This window comes from Triticum aestivum, chromosome 5A, assembly GCF_018294505.1.
Source record: "Triticum aestivum cultivar Chinese Spring chromosome 5A, IWGSC CS RefSeq v2.1, whole genome shotgun sequence".
NCBI lineage: Eukaryota > Viridiplantae > Streptophyta > Magnoliopsida > Poales > Poaceae > Triticum > Triticum aestivum.
This window is the reverse complement of record NC_057806.1, coordinates 341,928,863-341,946,628: the sequence shown is the minus strand read 5'-3', so window position 1 is coordinate 341,946,628 and position 17,766 is coordinate 341,928,863. Positions and strand designations below refer to the sequence as shown.

The window sequence follows — 17,766 nt, the reverse complement described above, 5'->3', positions numbered from 1 at the left end:
GTGAAAAGATTGTTGAGGTTTTCATGGATTATTTTTCCGTATATGGAACTTCTTTTGATGATTGCTTAGGCAACCTTGATCGAGTTTTCATAGATGTGAAGAAACTAATCTTGTCTTGAATTGGGAGAAGTGCCACTTTATGGTTAATGGAGGTATTGTCTTGGGGCATAAAATTTCTGAAAGAGGTATTGAAGTTGATAAAGCTAAAGTTGATGCTATTGAAAAGATGTCGTGTCCTAAGGACATTAAAGGTATAAGAAGTTTCCTTGGTCATGCCGGTTTTTATAGGAGGTTCGTTAAAGACTTCTCAAAAATTTTCAGGCCTCTGACTAATCTGTTACAAAAAGATATTCCTTTTGTCTTTGATGATGATTGTGTAGAAGCATTTAAAATACTTAAGAAAGCCTTGATTTCTGCACCTATTGTTCAGCCTCCTGATTGAAATTTACCCTTTGAAATTATGTGTGATGCTAGTGATTACGCTGTAGATGCCATTCTAGGACAAAGAGTTGATAAGAAATTAAATGTTATCCAATATTCTAGTAAAACTCTAGACAGCGCCCAGAGAAATTAGGCTACTACTGAAAATGAATTTTTAGGAGTTGTATTTGCTTGTGATAAGTTCAGCCTTATATTGTTGATTCTAAAGTAATTGTTCACACTGATCATGCTGCAATTAAATATCTTATGGAAAAGAAAGATGTTAAACCTAGACTTATTAGATGGGTTCTCCTACTACAACAATTTGATTTGCATATTATTGATAGAAAGGGAGCTGAGAACCCCGTTGCAGAAATTTTTTCTAGGTTAGAGAATGTTCTTGATGACCCACTACCTATTGATGATAGCTTTCCTGATGAACAATTAGCTGTCATAAATGCTTCTCGTACTGCTCCATGGTATGCTGATTATGCTAATTATATTGTTTGCTAAATTTATACCACCTAGTTTCACTTACCAGCAAAAGAAAAAGTTTTTCTATGATTTAAGACATTACTTCTGGGATGACCCACACCTTTATAAAGAAGGAGTAGATGGGGTTATTAGACGTTGTGTACCTGAGCATGAACAGGAACAGATCCTACGTAAGTGTCACTCCGAGGCTTATGGAGGACACCATGCTGGAGATAGAACTGCGCATTAGGTATTGCAATCCGGTTTTTATTGGCCTACTCTTTTTAAAGATGCTCGTAAGTTTGTCTTGTCTTGTGATGAATGTCAAAGAATTGGTAATATTAGCAGACGTCAAGAAATGCCTATGAATTATTCACTTGTTATTGAACCATTTGATGTTTGGGGCTTTGATTATATGGGACCGTTTCCTTCCTCTAATGGGTATACACATATTTTAGTTGATGTTGATTACGTTACTAAGTGGGTAGAAGCTATTCCAACTAGTAGTGCTCATCATAACACCTCTATTAAGATGCTTAAAGAAGTTATTTTTCCGAGGTTTGGAGTCCCTAGATACTTAATGCCCCTGATGGTGGTTTACATTTTATTCATGGTGCTTTTCGTAAAATGCTTGCTAAGTATGGTGTTAATCATAGAATTGCATCTCCGTATCACCCGCAGTCTAGTGGTCAAGTAGAACTGAGTAATAGAGAGCTTAAATTAATTTTGCAAAAGACTGTTAATAGATCTAGAAAGAATTGGTCAAAGAAACTTGATGATGCATTATGGGCCTATAGAACTGCATATAAAAATCCTATGTGTATGTATCCATATAAAATGGTTTATGGAAAAGCTTGTCACTTACCTCTCAAACTAGAACATAAGGCATATTGGGCCATTAAAGAGCTCAACTATGACTTCAAACTTGCCGGTGAGAAGAGACTATTTGACATTAGCTCACTTGATGAATGGAGAACCCAGGCCTATGAGAATGCCAAACTGTTTAAAGAAAAAGTTAAAAGATGGCATGACAAAAGGATACAAAAATGTGAGTTTAATGTAGGTGATTATGTATTGTTATACAACTCTTGTTTAAGATTTTTTGCAGGAAAACTCCTCTCTAAATGGGAAGGTCCTTACGTCATCGAGGAGGTATATCATTCCGGTGCCATAAAAATCAAACAACTTCGAAGGCACAAATCCGAGGGTGGTGAACGGCCAAAGAATCAAACATTATATCTCAGGTAACCCCATAAATGTTGAAACTAATGTTATTGAAACCGTAACCCCGGAGGAATACATAAGGGACGCTTTCCAGAATGTTTCAGACTCCGGAAAGGAAGAGGTATGTGGTACGGTAAGTAAACCGACTCCAAAATAGTTATAATAGCATTTTTTTCTCTGTTTTGGAATATTTAAGAAAATAGGAAAATAAAAAGCAGTCCGAGAAGGACACGAGGCTTCCATGAGGGTGGAGGGCGCGCCCTACCCCCCTGGGCGCGCCCCCTGCCTCGTGGGCACCTCGTGTGCCCTCAGGACTCCGTTTCTTGCACGATACTTCTTTTGGTCGGTAAAAATTTATTATATAAACTCCCGAAGGTTTTGACCACCGTACCACACAAATATCCTCTGTTTTTGTTTCGAGTTGTTTCTGCTGCAGATTTAGAGCAAGATGTCATCTCAAGACTCCGACGGAGAGAGCTATGTCTCACACCTCATTGCTGACCGAAAAACCTATGGGGACCTATCTCCTTGTGGTCGAACTACGGATGATGAGGAGGATGCTCATTTAAGAAGGATCAATGATTCAAGTTCGGAGGAGGAGGATGTTCCTCTACCTCAACCTGGGGATATGCATGTGAAGTTCTAGAAGTCTAGTCTCCCTAAGAGGGCTAAACTGTCTAAGAACCGATCTATTCCTTCTAGTTTTTGACAGAAAAGCAAAGGAGATTTATGTGACAAGATCTTGAAGCTGGAATCGGAGGTCGATGATTTAAAGGAGGAGATTGTTCTTCTCAATTACAACATGAAAAAGCTGAAGGCACAATTGTCATCATCAACACCATCTCCTTCACCTCCGAAGAAAGAGTCATAAACACATGGGTATGGGCACTCCTCTTGGCAACTGCCAAGCTTGGGGGAGTGCCCCGATATATCACCATCACACTTTTATCTTTACCGTTTTTCTTAGTTCGATACTTTTGGTTATATCTTGATCTATTAGAATAAAGTTTTAGTATGATTTAGTTCTGAGTTTTGCTTTATGATCCTTCTATGTAATCGAGTTTTTGAGCTATATATAATAAAGATTAGTGTTGAGTCAAGGGCTTTGCCGTCTTGCTATGATCTTGAGAAAAAAAGAAGGGGAGAGAAAGAATAAAAAGAATTAAAGAGATCATATTGATCTTATGGAGAGTAATGACTTCACATATAAAGAGTGTGATGAATAAAAGTTGTTGAGATTTGACAAACATAGTTTTGGTCATCGTTGCAATTAACATGAAGTAATAAAGAGAGGTTTTCACATATAAATATACTATCTTGGACATCTTTTATGATTTTGAGCACTCATTAAAATATAACATGCTAAAAAGTTGAGGTTGGACAAGGAAGACAACGTAATGGGTTATGTTTTCTTACATCCGAAATAAATTATATTGTCTTGGATCATCCAACGTGTTGAGCTTGCCTTTTCCCCTCATTCTAGCCAAATTCTTTGCACCAAGTAGAGATAGTACTTGTGCTTCAAAATATCCTTAAACCCAGTTTTGCCATGAGAGTCCACCATATCTGCCTATGGATTGAGTAAGATCCTTCAAGTAAGTTGTCATTGTTGCAAGCAATAAAAATTGCTCTCTAAATATGTATGATTTATTAGTGTGGGGAAAATAAGCTTTATATGATCTTGTGATGTGGAAGAAATAAAAGCGACGGACTGCATAATAAAGGTCCATATAACAAGTGGCAATTAAAGTGACGTTCTTTTGCATTAAGATTTCGTGCATCCAACCATAAAAGCACATGACAACCTCTGCTTCCCTCTACGAAGGGCCTATCTTTTATTCTTGTCTTATACTTCATACAAGAGTCATGGTGATCTTCACCTTCACTTTTTACATTTTATGCTTTGGCAAGCACTGTGTGTTGGAAAGATCCTGATATATATAGCTAATTGGATGTGAATTTTCATGAACTATTATTGTTGACATTACCCTTGAGGTAAAAGGTTGGGAGCCAAAACTATAAGCCCCTATCTTTCTCTGTGTCCGCTTAAAACTTCATACCCGTAAATATTGTGTGAGTGTTAGCAATTGTGAAAGACTAAATGATAGTTGAGTATATGGACTTGCTGAAAAGCTCTTATATTGACTCTTTCCGATATTATGATAAATTGTGATTGCTTCAATGACTGAGATTATAGTTTGTTAGTTTTCAATGAAGTTTCTGATTCATACTTGAAATTGAGAATGAATTGTTACTTTAGCATAAGAAATCATATGACAATATATACCTGAAATCATAATACTGGCGAAAGAATTAACCAGAGGGGGTCCACACCCTGGCCACGAGGGTGGGGGGCGCGCCCCCTGTCTCGTGGGCCCCTGGCAGGCCTCCGGTGCCCATCTTCTACTATATGAAGTCCTTCGTCCGAGAAAAAATCGTAAGCAAGCTCACGAGACGAAACTCCGCCGCCACGAGGCGAAACCTTGGCGGAACCAATCTAGGGCTCCGGCGGAGCTGTTCTGCCAGGGAAACATCCCTCCGTGAGGGGGAAATCACCACCATCGTCATCACCATCGATCCTATCATCGAGAGGGGGTCAATCTCCATCAACATCTTCACCAGCACCATCTCATCTCAAATCCTAGTTCATCTCCTGTATCCAATCTTTGTCTCAAAACCTCAGATTGGTACCTGTGGGCTACTAGTAGTGTTGATTACTCATTGTAGTTGATGCTAGTTGGTTTATTCGGTGGAAGATATGTTCAGATCCTTTATGCATATTAATACCCCTCTGATTATGAACATGAATATGATTTGTGAGTAGTTAAGTTTGTTCCTGAGGACATGGGAGAAGTCTTGCTATAAGTAGTCATGTGAATTTAATATTCGTTCGATATTTTGATGAGATGTATATTGTCTCTCCTCTAGTGGTGTCATGTGAACGTCGACTACATGACACTTCACCATTGTTTGGGACTAGGGGAAGACATTGGGAAGTAATAAGTAGATGATGGGTTGCTAGAGTGACAGAAGCTTAAATCCTAGTTTATGAGTTGCTTCGTAAGGGGCTGATTTGGATCCATATGTTTTATGTTATGGTTAGGTTTACCTTAATACTTCTTTTGTAGTTGCGGATGCTTGCAAGAGGGGTTAATCATAAGTGGGATGCTTGTCCAAGGAAGGGCAGTACCCAAGCACCGGTCCACCCACATATCAAATTATCAAAGTACCGAACGCGAATCATATGAACGTGATGAAAACTAGCTTGACGATAATTCCCATGTGTCCTCGGGAGCATTTTCCTTTATATAAGAGTTTGTCCAGGCTTGTCCTTTTCTACAAAAAGGATTGGGCCATCTTGCTACACCTTATTTACTTTTATTACTTGTTACCCGTTACATATTACCTTATCACACAACTATCTGTTACCGATAATTTCAGTGCCTGCAGAGAATACCTTACTGAAAACAGCTTATCATTTCCTTCTGCTCCTCGTTGGGTTCGACACTCTTACTTATCGAAAGGACTACGATAGATCCCCTATACTTGCGGGTCATCAGTATGGCAACCAATAGAGTATAATTGGGGAGAAGCTGTTCTTGCTATGTTATATAGACAGTTGATCATTGGGGCTGAGAAGGAGAGATTAGAAATTTCGGGGCCTTTGTTGCTGCTACAGCTATGGTCCTGGTCCCATTTGTCACTTGGTCGCCCTAAAAAATTTATTGAGAAGCCAAAAGAAAGGGAGGAACTCGGAGATGAGGAAAGTGAAGAAGTAGACTTGGATTATAACCCTGTATTTGGAGCAAAGTGGTGTGTTGGACATGAATTTGATGTTCCACATAATGCGTGTATCGTATTGTACTCACCACATCTATTAGACATTGTTCGTGTTATGACAACTAATTTTTCTCACTTGCAAATGAACTATATAGGTACCGAATATTATCAAAATCAGATTGATTTGATTCGAGAAGGTGCAATTGAATGGCAACCATATGAAGGTCTTTTGGATGAGATGCCTGTCGAAGTACATGCTGGAACCAATTGGTGGTTTGCTAGAGTACCACTCATACATTTTTGGATTGTAGAGTTTCACTATCCAAATAGGGTGATGCGGCAATTCAGATTAAGACAAGCCATTCCACCTCCCCCTCCACGCGGCGAGGCAGAGGTTCGCAAATTGTGAAAAATTAAGCATTCTGTAGGGGAACCGCATAATTGGGAAGAAGTCCATGCCAAGTATGTTCAAGAATATGTTCAAGAGTATGATCATGTCCGAGTAGGAGTAGCGCCAGAGGATATTCCCTTTGATGTAGCTAGTTTACCTGATTACAGACATTGGTTCCAGCAAAATTGTATGTATACAGTATTCTTGACTCTCAATGCTTAGGAGGCCTAGATAAACCTATCCTATATCCTCGAGATAGCATTGAATGGATCGGGTACATGCCCAGCGGTCCGCCATTGGCTCGCATTGTAAGTGTGTGTAATATTTTCATTATTTATTTGCAATGCAGTAACAATCACATGATTTAATATTTGTATTGTCACTTGTAGAGCCTACATGAGATAAGGAATGCTGCACGGGGGATCAAATGTGCTACTACCAGTGGATGCAAGAAGATAGGCAAATCTATACTGAGGTCTTGTGTAGGAAATTTGATGGATCTCAACTTGGAGCCTAGGTTGTGAAGCATGCTCGTTGAGGCTAGATTGCCGCTGAAGATCGAAGATATCCCATCTGATGATGATGTTTCAGATATTGCTCACCCACCGAGCCCCCCGAAAGAAAGCAACTCCGATGTATTTAATGATTGGATATACTCTACGAGAGGTTTTACAACATATCTCAATGTTGGTGAAGCCATGGTAGATGGAGGACGGACAACACAAGATGCAACTCAAGCTCCCAGATTTCAGTTAAGGAGTTCTTCACAAGTACTAAATTAGAATGAGAGCATATAGTGATATGCTCATCTCCACCGATCTAGAAGTGTAACAGAGTAGATGTTTGTTTCCTTTTACACAACAAAAAAAGTTCGTGAGTATGCTTTGTAATAGGCCACACATGGGTTGTAATCCTTTCAAGCCATGTCACTCCGCATTGGCTAAGCTCATGTTGCAGCCTGCCTTGTGTAAAACTGAATGTGGGTGAGATGAATCTGAGTTCAAAATTATGGCTGAAAGCAAAGAATGGACGAATCTCTCAATGTGTGGCTCAGAATTTGATGAAAATTTCACAGAATAGTAGTCATCATATGTAAGTCCTTGTGTCAAAATTTCATAAAATTCTGGGCACATTTTTCAGGATCATTTTTTGCCAAATTATGGCTGAAAACGAAGAATGGACAAATCTCTCAATGTGTTACTCCAAATTTGATGAAAAATTCCCAGAATACGTCATCATATGGTAGTCCTTGTGTCAAAATTTCATAAGATCCTGGACACTTTTTTTTAGGTTCAAATTTTGGGCCAAATTATGGCTGAAAACAAAGAATGGACGAATCTCTCAATGTGTTACTCAAAATTAGCTAAAAATTTGACAGAATAGTAGTCATCATATGGTTGTACTTTTTTGAAAATGTCAACAATTTCTGGACACTTTTATTTTTAGTTCAAAATTTTAGCCAATTTTTGGCTGAACGAACAATGGACGACTCCGTCGATGTTTGAATCCAAATTTAATGAAAATTTCCCAGAATACTACTCATCAGATGGTACTCCTAGTGTCAGAATTTCGACTAGATGATGTGGTCTTCTCTTTATTTGATCTCTTCCCTTTAGATGCTATGCTCTTCATTTGACTCAACCTCTTTCCTATGGATGATGTGCTCTTCCCTTGACTCAACCTCTTTCATTGAATCGATGATGAGATCTGTCCTTGACTAGATGATGTGCCTAAAGGTAAGACACACAAGTTAAATCAAATGTAAATAAATTTTACATATAAACCAGTACCGTATAACAAGCTGCAATACCTATTTGATTATTGTCTTTTGTGGAACGTCCGGCCTGGTGCCCCATTCGCCTTCCTTGCATTTCATCCATGTACATGGGGATCCTTTTGTGCTGACGATGCCCACGGTTTACTAACATCTCATCGGGAACAATAGTAGGTCCATTATATGTTGGCCACTCATTTTGGTTACCATATGGATGAAATTGCCCAGCCCAAGTGTTTGCAAGCACTTGAGAAGAGTAATACGAGTGTACTATTTCATTTTCATTCAGATTCCGATATTTGCAAACATCAAGCACATGAGCACATGGCATGCCAGTTAGGTTCGGCTTTAGGCATTCACAAGATGGAGCATTATTTGGTCGCAAAATGACCCTGTACTCGAAGCCTTTATGAATAAAAACAACATGATCTCCATGGCGTAATGGAACCCTCTCGTGATCAACCTTGACCTCAAATATTCTAACTTCATCGCCATATGAAATAACATGCATATGTCCTGCCCTGTCACCCCTTTTCACCAAAAGTTTGTCCACCCGTTCGGACCATTGCTTTCCATCATCAACCAAGTTAAGAGCACTTCGCCTTATTTCCACAAACCACTCCAAACACTTTGAAAATGTTTCATCCACAATCGCTGCCACTGGGAGCCTTAGGGAAAGCCTAAACACATTGTTTAAGGACTCGGACCCATTGCTGGTCATGATCCCCCAACGGTAACCCCCATCCATGCATTGAAATACTTTTTCAGGTTGTTCTTTCTCATTTTTGTCTTCCTGCAAATACTTACTGACCTTTCTAAGATATGTTATTGCATCGGGACAAGTATGTGCAATAGATGACATGCCCTCCTCAAACCTACGAGGTTTCTTTTTCTTGACTGCCCACTTGAATATTTTCAAAATGTTATCATCCCGATAAGATTTGTATAGGTTCTCTGCAACATGTTGAGAACAAAATCGATGAACACACTCACCAGCATCCTCGTTCCAACCAATGTGTGGCTGCTTAAACACCCATTTGATTGCTTTGTGGCGATCTGAAATGACACACACGAACTTTCCAACACCAATTACCTCCCTCCGAAGCCATCTCATGAACCAGCCCCAGTTTGATGCATCCTCTTTCTCCACAATGGCAAATGCAAGAGGTATTAGTTGGTTATTAGCATCATATCCACAAGCCATTAGCAACCTTCCCTTGTATCTTCCCGGTAGAAATGAAGCATCCACACTTATTACAGGTCGAATGTGAGGAACAACTTCAATACAAGGTCCAAATGCCCAAGCCACACATCGAAATTCTCTATGCCCATCTTGCACCATGGGTTTCGATAGAAGAGTATACTTTGTACCTGGATTTTTAACTTTAATAGCTTCGAGGAAAGGGACCAGAAGATTGTATGATCCTTCCCAGCTACCAAAAAGTTGTGCTATGGCCCTCTCTCTTCCACGCCACAACTTATTGTATGATGGCTTCACATTTCGGTAACGTTGTCTGACTAATGCTCGAACATTTTTTATACTCAACTCAAGGTCATCCTTCAGTGCTTCACAAATCACATCGACAATTATAGAGGCTGATAACTGAGTATGGTCAGTTCTATTTGCTGGTGCACGACAAGTGTGAGAGGAAGTGCACTTTCTTATTTGCCAACATGAATCAATTTTTGTTGGTGTTGCATACAGCCTCCACATGCAACTATCATTGATACACTCTGCTATAAGTTTGGATTGACTGCTTGTGCTGTACTTTACTTCCAAGTTCATGTTTATGTGAAATTCACCAATTGCAATTTTAAGGTGCTCTTTCGAATAAAAAATCTGAAGCTCCGACAATGGACACGCAAAATATTTTTTACATCCAGAAAAACTTTCATCCGTTGTTGTCTCCCTTAGTACAGATATGTCACTAAAGGCTCTCACACCATTCTGTCCGGAGCTCCGCGTGAATGGAAATGCATGGACATGATGTATGTGCCTTGGTTCTGAATCATCATCCGAACTTTGGCTAGGTGCACCATCAGAATCATGCTCATCATCATCAAGCTCTCCAATCAAATCATCATCATGGTCTGTATCCTCCTGATAATATGGGTCATCGCCAATGCTTGTTCGCAAATCATTTGTAACATTAACATGACTTGAAGGTTGAGCATGTGATAAGTTGAGATGAGGAGCACCTGTGATACATTCTGGAAAACCACCGAGCAAGGTTTTATGTAATGAGCAATGCATTGCACTTTCATATGTTTGTTCTTGACTTTCATTTCTTGGGATGTTCCTTGCAGCATTGACTTGGTTCAACATGTCTCCAATTGGCGAGATGTTAACATATAGCTCTATCACTTGCCATGTTGTCCGAGACTTTGTCTTCTCAAAAATTATGGTCCATCCTCTTTCCTCATATATTGGAACTAATTGAAAATAATGTGGTCTAGGAGCTCCAATATCCAAGCGAGCTTGCATATTCAGGTTGTACTGATCATCGCCAACTCCAAGTCCTCGGCATATCTCACTCTTGACATCTTCAAAAGTGGTTTCCTTGGATGCTGGAAAAGTGACTTTGGGAGGAACAGTATAATACACACTCGTGGATCCATGTTGCACTTCACCATCCACATATGCTAGTACGATTAACATGTTCTTATCTTCACCTACTGACATGACACATGCAAGGTGTAAATATGACAACCTTACATTGATCTGCTGCTGACTATGTAAAGTTGAATTTTTGCAACCTATCAATTCTCTTTAACATACCAATTTCAAACTGTACCACCACATGAATATTGAAACCAAATATCTAAACATTGTTTGCTTACAAGTCACTGAATCAATTGGACAAAGAACCAATAGAGATGCAAGACAACCTTAGCAGAAATCTCATGTGCCAACCACGAGATGATAAGAGGATCCTAATGGTGAGCGGGGAATAAGAGAGATAGGGCTACCGTCATCACAGACGTCGACTGCTGGGGCTGGTTAGGACATGGCGAGGTTGACGAGCGGTGATTCCATGCGTTCTAGGGTTTACAAGCGACAAAACTTCCGTCTGTTTGAGGAGAACGATTCAGTTTAATCTTTTTAATAGCAGCGAATCGAACCAGATACAGGGATGTTGTTGACAATGGCGTCCAGGCTAGAACGCTGTGCGTAATAACGTCCAGATCTAGACGCTAAGAAAAACATCGTCCTTCCTATTTTTCAGATTTAGACCATCCTTTCTCAGTTTCGTGATTACGTGATTATTAATTATTATTTATAAAAAAATCGGTGTATGCTTCAAGGCAAAATACCTAAAAATAGACATGTCAATTAAACGCGACCTAGCAAACCAACCTGTGGCTGGATGGTTAAAGGTACTGTGGCATCCCCAGCCCATCAGAGTTCAAATCCTGGTGCTCACATTTATTCCTGGATTTATTTCAGGATTTCCGGCGATGCGCATTCAGTGGGAGGAGACGTTCCCGTCGACGACGAGGTGCCTACGATGACTTCGTAAATTTCAAGATGATATGCCTGCTCAGTCTTTCGAAGGTGCTTATAGGGGTAGAATATGCGTGTGTGCGTTTATAGGGATGAGTGTATGCGCGTGTATATGAGCGCTTGTGTCTGTACTGATGTTAAAAAAAATGCGACCTAAACCAATTGAGCCGAGGGGGCCGTGATCCAGATCGAACCGAATAGCTTTATCTGTATTTGGATTACAATGGATCTCCTTACTCATTTCAGAGAGTCAAACATACATTTTGTTAGTTAGACCACCGACCACCGACAACCGTAAATACATTTCATCACTCAATATGACCAAACGTACGACATATATATAGTACGTGCCTGCTACTGATCGTGCGACAAGCACGGATCAACAGAGTCGTGTTCCCGAATCGGCTGATCGGGGCACGACACCCGTTTGTGATTACCTTCGGTCACGTACAACCGAAGTGGCCCTTGGGACCGGGAATTCGCTTCGTCGAACCATGTGCTCTGGTCCGTGGTTGAGTCGACCGTTACCAAGTCACCCCGGTCGTCCTTGAAATTCACAGACAATTCCTTGAGGTCGGGGAACTTGCTCCGAGCTATGTCCATCAACTGAGCCAGACCGCCATCCTGTGGAAGCAGCGCGATCCTCCTGACATCCCCTTCTTCTCGGAGAACGAACTCCACGCATCTCGTCGCTCCAGCAGAGCCAGCACTGTTCTCAGCGCCGGCATGATGCTCTGCGCTGTCTCCGTCTTCCTGCTTGTGCTGACCGCTCTGATCACCTACATGCGCCTCCTCCTCCGACTGGCCGTGCGCGTGCGGTGCTTCTTCCCCGTCATTGTTGTCGTCGTAGCTCGCGTGCTCGTCGTCCTGCTCACCGAGGAGCAATATCCCCTCCATGTCGTGATCGTCGTCCGTCTCCGTGGAAACAGCCTTGTTAGCAGGGTCTGCTGCGGTAGCGATGGTAGAGCTGAACTGCTTGGCCACCTTCTCGCTGGCGGAGATGACCTTGATGAGGTCGTCCAGCGACCGGGCCTCCTGCTCCAGCAGGAACTTCTTCTCCTCCATCTCCTCCCGGAGGCTCTCGAGGAGCTCCAGCGCGACCGCGTTGTTGGGCTCCAGGGTCAGCACCTCCTGCACGTCGACGCAGGCCAGGTCCAGCCGGTCCAGCGCCTCGAAGCAGCGCGCCCTCTTCAGGAGCGCCTTGGTGTACCTCGGCGACGCGTCCAGGGCCATGTTGCACCGGTCGATGGCCTGGTGGTAGTGGTAGTCGTCCTCGGGGCGGTGCGCGTTCATGTGCATGTAGCACGCCGCCACGTTGCTGTGGAGGGAGGCGATGTCGTTCTCGTTGTACGCGCGCGGGGCCCGGGGGGACAGCCGGATCGCCTCGTCGAACTTGAACGCCGCGCCGTCGTAGTCCCGCAGCCGGAACAGCGTCGTGCCTTCCTGCTTCAGCTCCGTCACCAGCTCCACGATGGCGGCATCCTCGTCCTTCTCCACCTCCTCCTCCAGCTCTGACGTCTCCGGGTGTTCCTGTTCGCTGCTCATCGTGTGAGTTGCACCGGCCGGTTGATTGGCTAGTCTCGGCCGATCTCTCTTCTCCTCCTCAAACAATCGGTGTCTTTGCTCTGCCTCAAATTATGCGAGTCTCCGGCCCTTGTGCCCCACATTGCTGCATGCATGCCAAATCAAAGGAGTGGAGCAGAGGAAGAAGCGGAAGGCGTAGCAAGTCATGCCAACCTTTCTCTTTTCTTCTCTTGGAGAGCGAGAGCAATGGGTTGCCAACCGTCCATGGTCGTCCACGCTTTCTCTTTCTTGGACTGCAACTACATTTATTCTGGGGACCTCTAAAGCATTTTTTTTCTTTTTTTTTGAAAAAAAAGATTACCGGGCTACAACCATCTTTATTGCATTTTTGAACAAGATCTTACAAAAAACATATAGATCAACCAAAGCTCTTTGTGACAAAAATTGTCGCCCTACTTACAAGATTAATAATGTGCTTTAACCGCGCGCCACGCACACCAAGAAATCCGATGGCCTCACCAAGGCGCCCGTCAGCTAACCAGGAGCACCAACTGGTCTACCAGACCCGCATCGCGCAGCGCATGCGCACATTGTAGAATCCGTCGCCATCCTTTTCCACAATCTCATCTTCAGGAGCAATAATTGCACTGATCTTGCGAGACCCTTTTGATGTCAACGTCACCACGAACGCCAAACAACGCTTGCCTCTTGCATGCGTTCATCGTACGGTATCATGAGTCTAATTGGTTTGTTGCCAAAAGTTGGCATGCCAAATTTTGGCAACTGCCAAATGTTGGCAACAGATTGGTTGCATACCAATTTCTGTTGCCAATCTCACATAAAGTTGCCAAATGTTGGCAACTTTTGGTTTTGCCAAATATTGGCAATGCCAAATGTTGGCAACTTTTGGTTTTGCCAAATATTGGCAATGCCAAATGTTGGTAGCAAACCAATCGGCCTCCATGTGCTGAGACCCTGCTGAACCTAGCCACCAAGACTCGTCGTCGTCAATACTGTAATCTGTAGATGTCACACCGCTCCACCTTGGTCACCACATGAGAAGCATATGGAGACCTGCACCCAGCCACCAAGCCAAACACTTATTCCTTTAGCCGGTGTACAACCCAAAGATGATGCCCCATGGGGGTCACGACGCAGGAAACTCGCCATCATCGGATCCGGGGTTTCCCCCAGGGCACACAGGAAACGCAAATTGCCCCAAAACGCTCGCGGGTGCCACCATTGACGGTTATGACCGAGGCCGAACCAAGCTTTCGCTAGTTAATCCGCGCCCCCTCCCCAGCTGGACCACCATATCGACCTCCTCCGTCATCCTGCATGCCCATGGGTGACGTTTGCCGCCTGAAAACCGCACGACCGAAGCTGCACCACTGCCCGGAACAACCACCCTGCCTTGGTGAGCCATCGATGCCGGAGGGCCCCCACTGGTGCGCTGTTGACGCCGAACGATGCACACATCCAGGACACTCGTGCTGATCTTGTTGGGGAACGCAGTAATTTCAAAAAAATTCCTACGCACACGCAAGATCTATCTAGGTGATGCATAGCAACAAGAGGGGAGAGTGTTGTCCACGTAACCTCGTAGACCGTAAGCGGAAGCGTTATGACGACGCGGTTGATGTAGTCGTACGTCTTCACGATTCGACCGATCCTAGCACCGAAGGTACGGCACCTCCGCGGTCTGCACATGTTCAGCTCGGTGACGTCCCACGAACTCTAGATCCAGCTGAGGTCGAGGGAGAGTTTCGTCAGCACGACGGCGTGGTGACGGTGATGGTGAAGCTATCGGCGCAGGGCTTCGCCTAAGCACTGCAACGATATGACCGAGGTGGAAATCTGTGGAGGGGGCACCGCACACGGTTAAACAATCAACTTGTGTGTCTATGGGGTGCCCCCTCCCCCATGTATAAAGGGGGGGAGGAGGAGAGGGTTGGCCTAGGAGGAGGCGCGCCCAAGGGGGGGGGCAATCCTACTCCAAGTAGGTTTGCCCCCCCCCCCTTCCTATTCCTACTAGGAGAAGGAGGAAAGAGGAGGAAAGGAGAAGGAAAGGGGGGCCCGCCCCCCAAACCCTAAACCAATTCGGTTTGGGCCTAGGGGGCCCGCCCCACCACTTTCCTGCTGCCCTCTTTCTCCACTAGGGCCCATTAAGGCCCATTGACTCCCCGGGGGGTTCCGGTAACCTCCCGGTACTCCAAAAAATGCCCATACTCATCTGGAACCATTTCGGTGTCCAAACATAGCCTTCCACTATATTGATCTTTATGTCTCGACCATTTCAAGACTCCTCGTCATGTCTGTGATCACATCTGGGACTCCGAAATACCTTCGATACATCAAAACACATAAACTCATAACACCGATCGTCATCGAACGTTAAGCTTGCGGACCCTACGGGTTTGAGAACTATGTAGACATGACCGAGACTCACCTTCGGTCAATAACCAATAGCGGAACCTGGATGCTCATATTGGTTCCTACATATGCTATGAAGATCTTTATCGGTCAAACCGCATAACAACATACGCTGTTCCCTTTGTCATCGGTATGTTACTTGCCCGAGATTCGATCGTCAGTATCTCAATACCTAGTTCAATCTCGTTACCGGCAAGTCTCTTTACTCGTTCCGTAATGCATCATCCTGTGACTAACTCATTAGTCACATTGCTTGCAAGGCTTATAGTGATGTGCATTACCGAGAGGGCCCAAAGATACCTCTCCGACAATCGGAGTGACAAATCCTAATCTCGATCTATGCCAACTCAACAGACACCATTGGAGACACCTATAGAGCATCTTTATAATCACCCAGTTACGTTGTGACGTTTGATAACACACTAAGTGTCCCTCTGGTATTTGGGGGTTGCATAATCTCATATTCATAGGAACATGTATAAGTCATGAAGAAAGCAATAACAATAAACTAAACGATCATGGTGCTAAGCTAACGGATGGGTCTTGTCCATCACATCATTCTCTAATGATATGATCCCGTTCATCAAATGACAACACATGTCCATGCCTAGGAAACTCAACCATCATTGATTAAACGAGCTAGTCAAGTAGAGGCATACTAGGGCACTCTGTTTTTCTATATATTCACACATGTACTAAGTTTCCGGTTAATACAATTCTAGCATGAATAATAAACATTTATCATGATATTAGGAAATATAAATAACAACTTTATTATTGCCTCTAGGGCCTATTTCCTTCAGTCTCCCACTTGCACTAGAGTCAATCATCTAGTTCACATCGTCATGTGATTTCACATCAATAGTTCACATCTTTATGTGATTAGTTCACATCTTCATGTGACTAACACCCAAAGGGTTTACTAGATTCAATAATCTAGTTCACATCGCTATGTGATTAACACCCAAAGAGTATCATGTTTTGCTTGTGAGAGAAGTTTAGTCTATTGGTCTGCAACATTCAGATCCGTATGTATTTCGCAAATTTCTATGTCTATAATACTTTGCACGGAGCTACTCTAGCTAATTGCTCCCACTTTCAATATGTATCTAGATCGAGACTTAGAGTCATCTAGATTGGTGTAAAAAGCTTGCATCGACGTAACCCTTTACGACAAACTCTTTTATCACATCCATAAACCGAGAAATGTTTCCTTAGTCCTCTAAGGATAATTTTGACCGCTGTCCAATGATCTACTCCTAGATCACTATTGTACTCCCTTGCTAAAATCATGCTAAGGTATACAATAAGTCTGGTACACAACATAACACACTTTATAGAACCTATGACTGAGGCATAGGGAATGATTTTTCATTCTCTTTCTATTTTCTGCCATGGTCGGGTTTTGAGTCTTACTCAACTTCACGCCTTGCAACACAGGCAAGAACTCATTCTTTGACTGTTCCATTCTGAACTACTTCAAAATCTTATCAAGGTATGTACTCATTGAAAAAACTTATCAAGCGTCTTGATCTATCTCTATAGATCTTGATGCTTAATGTGTAAGCAGCTTCACCGATGTCTTTCTTTGAAAAACTCCTTTCAAACACTCATTTATGCTTTTCAGAAAATTCTACATCATTTCTGATCAATAATATGTCATTCACAAATACTTATCAGAAAGGCTGTAGTGCTCCCACTCACTTTCTTGTAAAAACATGCTTCACCACAAGTCTGTATAAAACTATATGCTTTGATCGACTCATCAAAGCATATATTCCAACTCCGAGATGCTTGCACCAGTCCATAGATGGATTGCTGGAGCTTGCACACTTTGTTAGCATCTTTAGGATTGAAAAAACCTTCTGGTTGCATCATATACAACTCTTCTTTTAATGAATGCATTGAGGAATGTAGTTTTGATATCCATTTGCCAGATTTCATAAAATGTGGCAACTGCTAACATGATTCGGACAGACTTTTAAGCATCGAAACGAGTGAGAAAATCTCATCGTAGTCAACACCTTGAACTTATCAAAAACCTTTTGCGACAATTCAAGCTTTGTAGATAGGAACACTACTATCAGCGTCCGTCTTCCTCTTGAAGATCCATTTATTCTGAATGGCTCACCGATCATCGGACAAGTCAATCAAAGTTCATACTTTGTTCTCATACATGGATCCCATCTCAGATTTCATGGCCTTAAGGCATTTCGCGGAATCTGGGCTCATCATCGCTTC

General features: G+C 42.7%; 1 protein-coding gene across 1 annotated transcript; it reads right to left on the bottom strand.

Annotated features, from left to right (window-relative positions):
* Nucleotides 1–11,754: 11,754 nt before the first annotated feature.
* LOC123106895 (HSP-interacting protein) lies at nt 11,755–13,210 on the bottom strand. Its single transcript, XM_044528932.1, has one exon. The coding sequence runs from the start codon at nt 13,111–13,113 to the stop codon at nt 11,923–11,925; it is 1,191 nt and encodes a 396-aa protein (XP_044384867.1). The 5' UTR covers nt 13,114–13,210; the 3' UTR covers nt 11,755–11,922.
* Between the last annotated feature and the right edge of the window lie 4,556 nt (nt 13,211–17,766).

Coding starts and splice junctions, on each gene's coding strand:
- LOC123106895 (XM_044528932.1), bottom strand. CDS start 13,113: ATGAGCAGCGAACAGGAACACCCGGAGACGTCAGAGCTGGAGGAGGAG.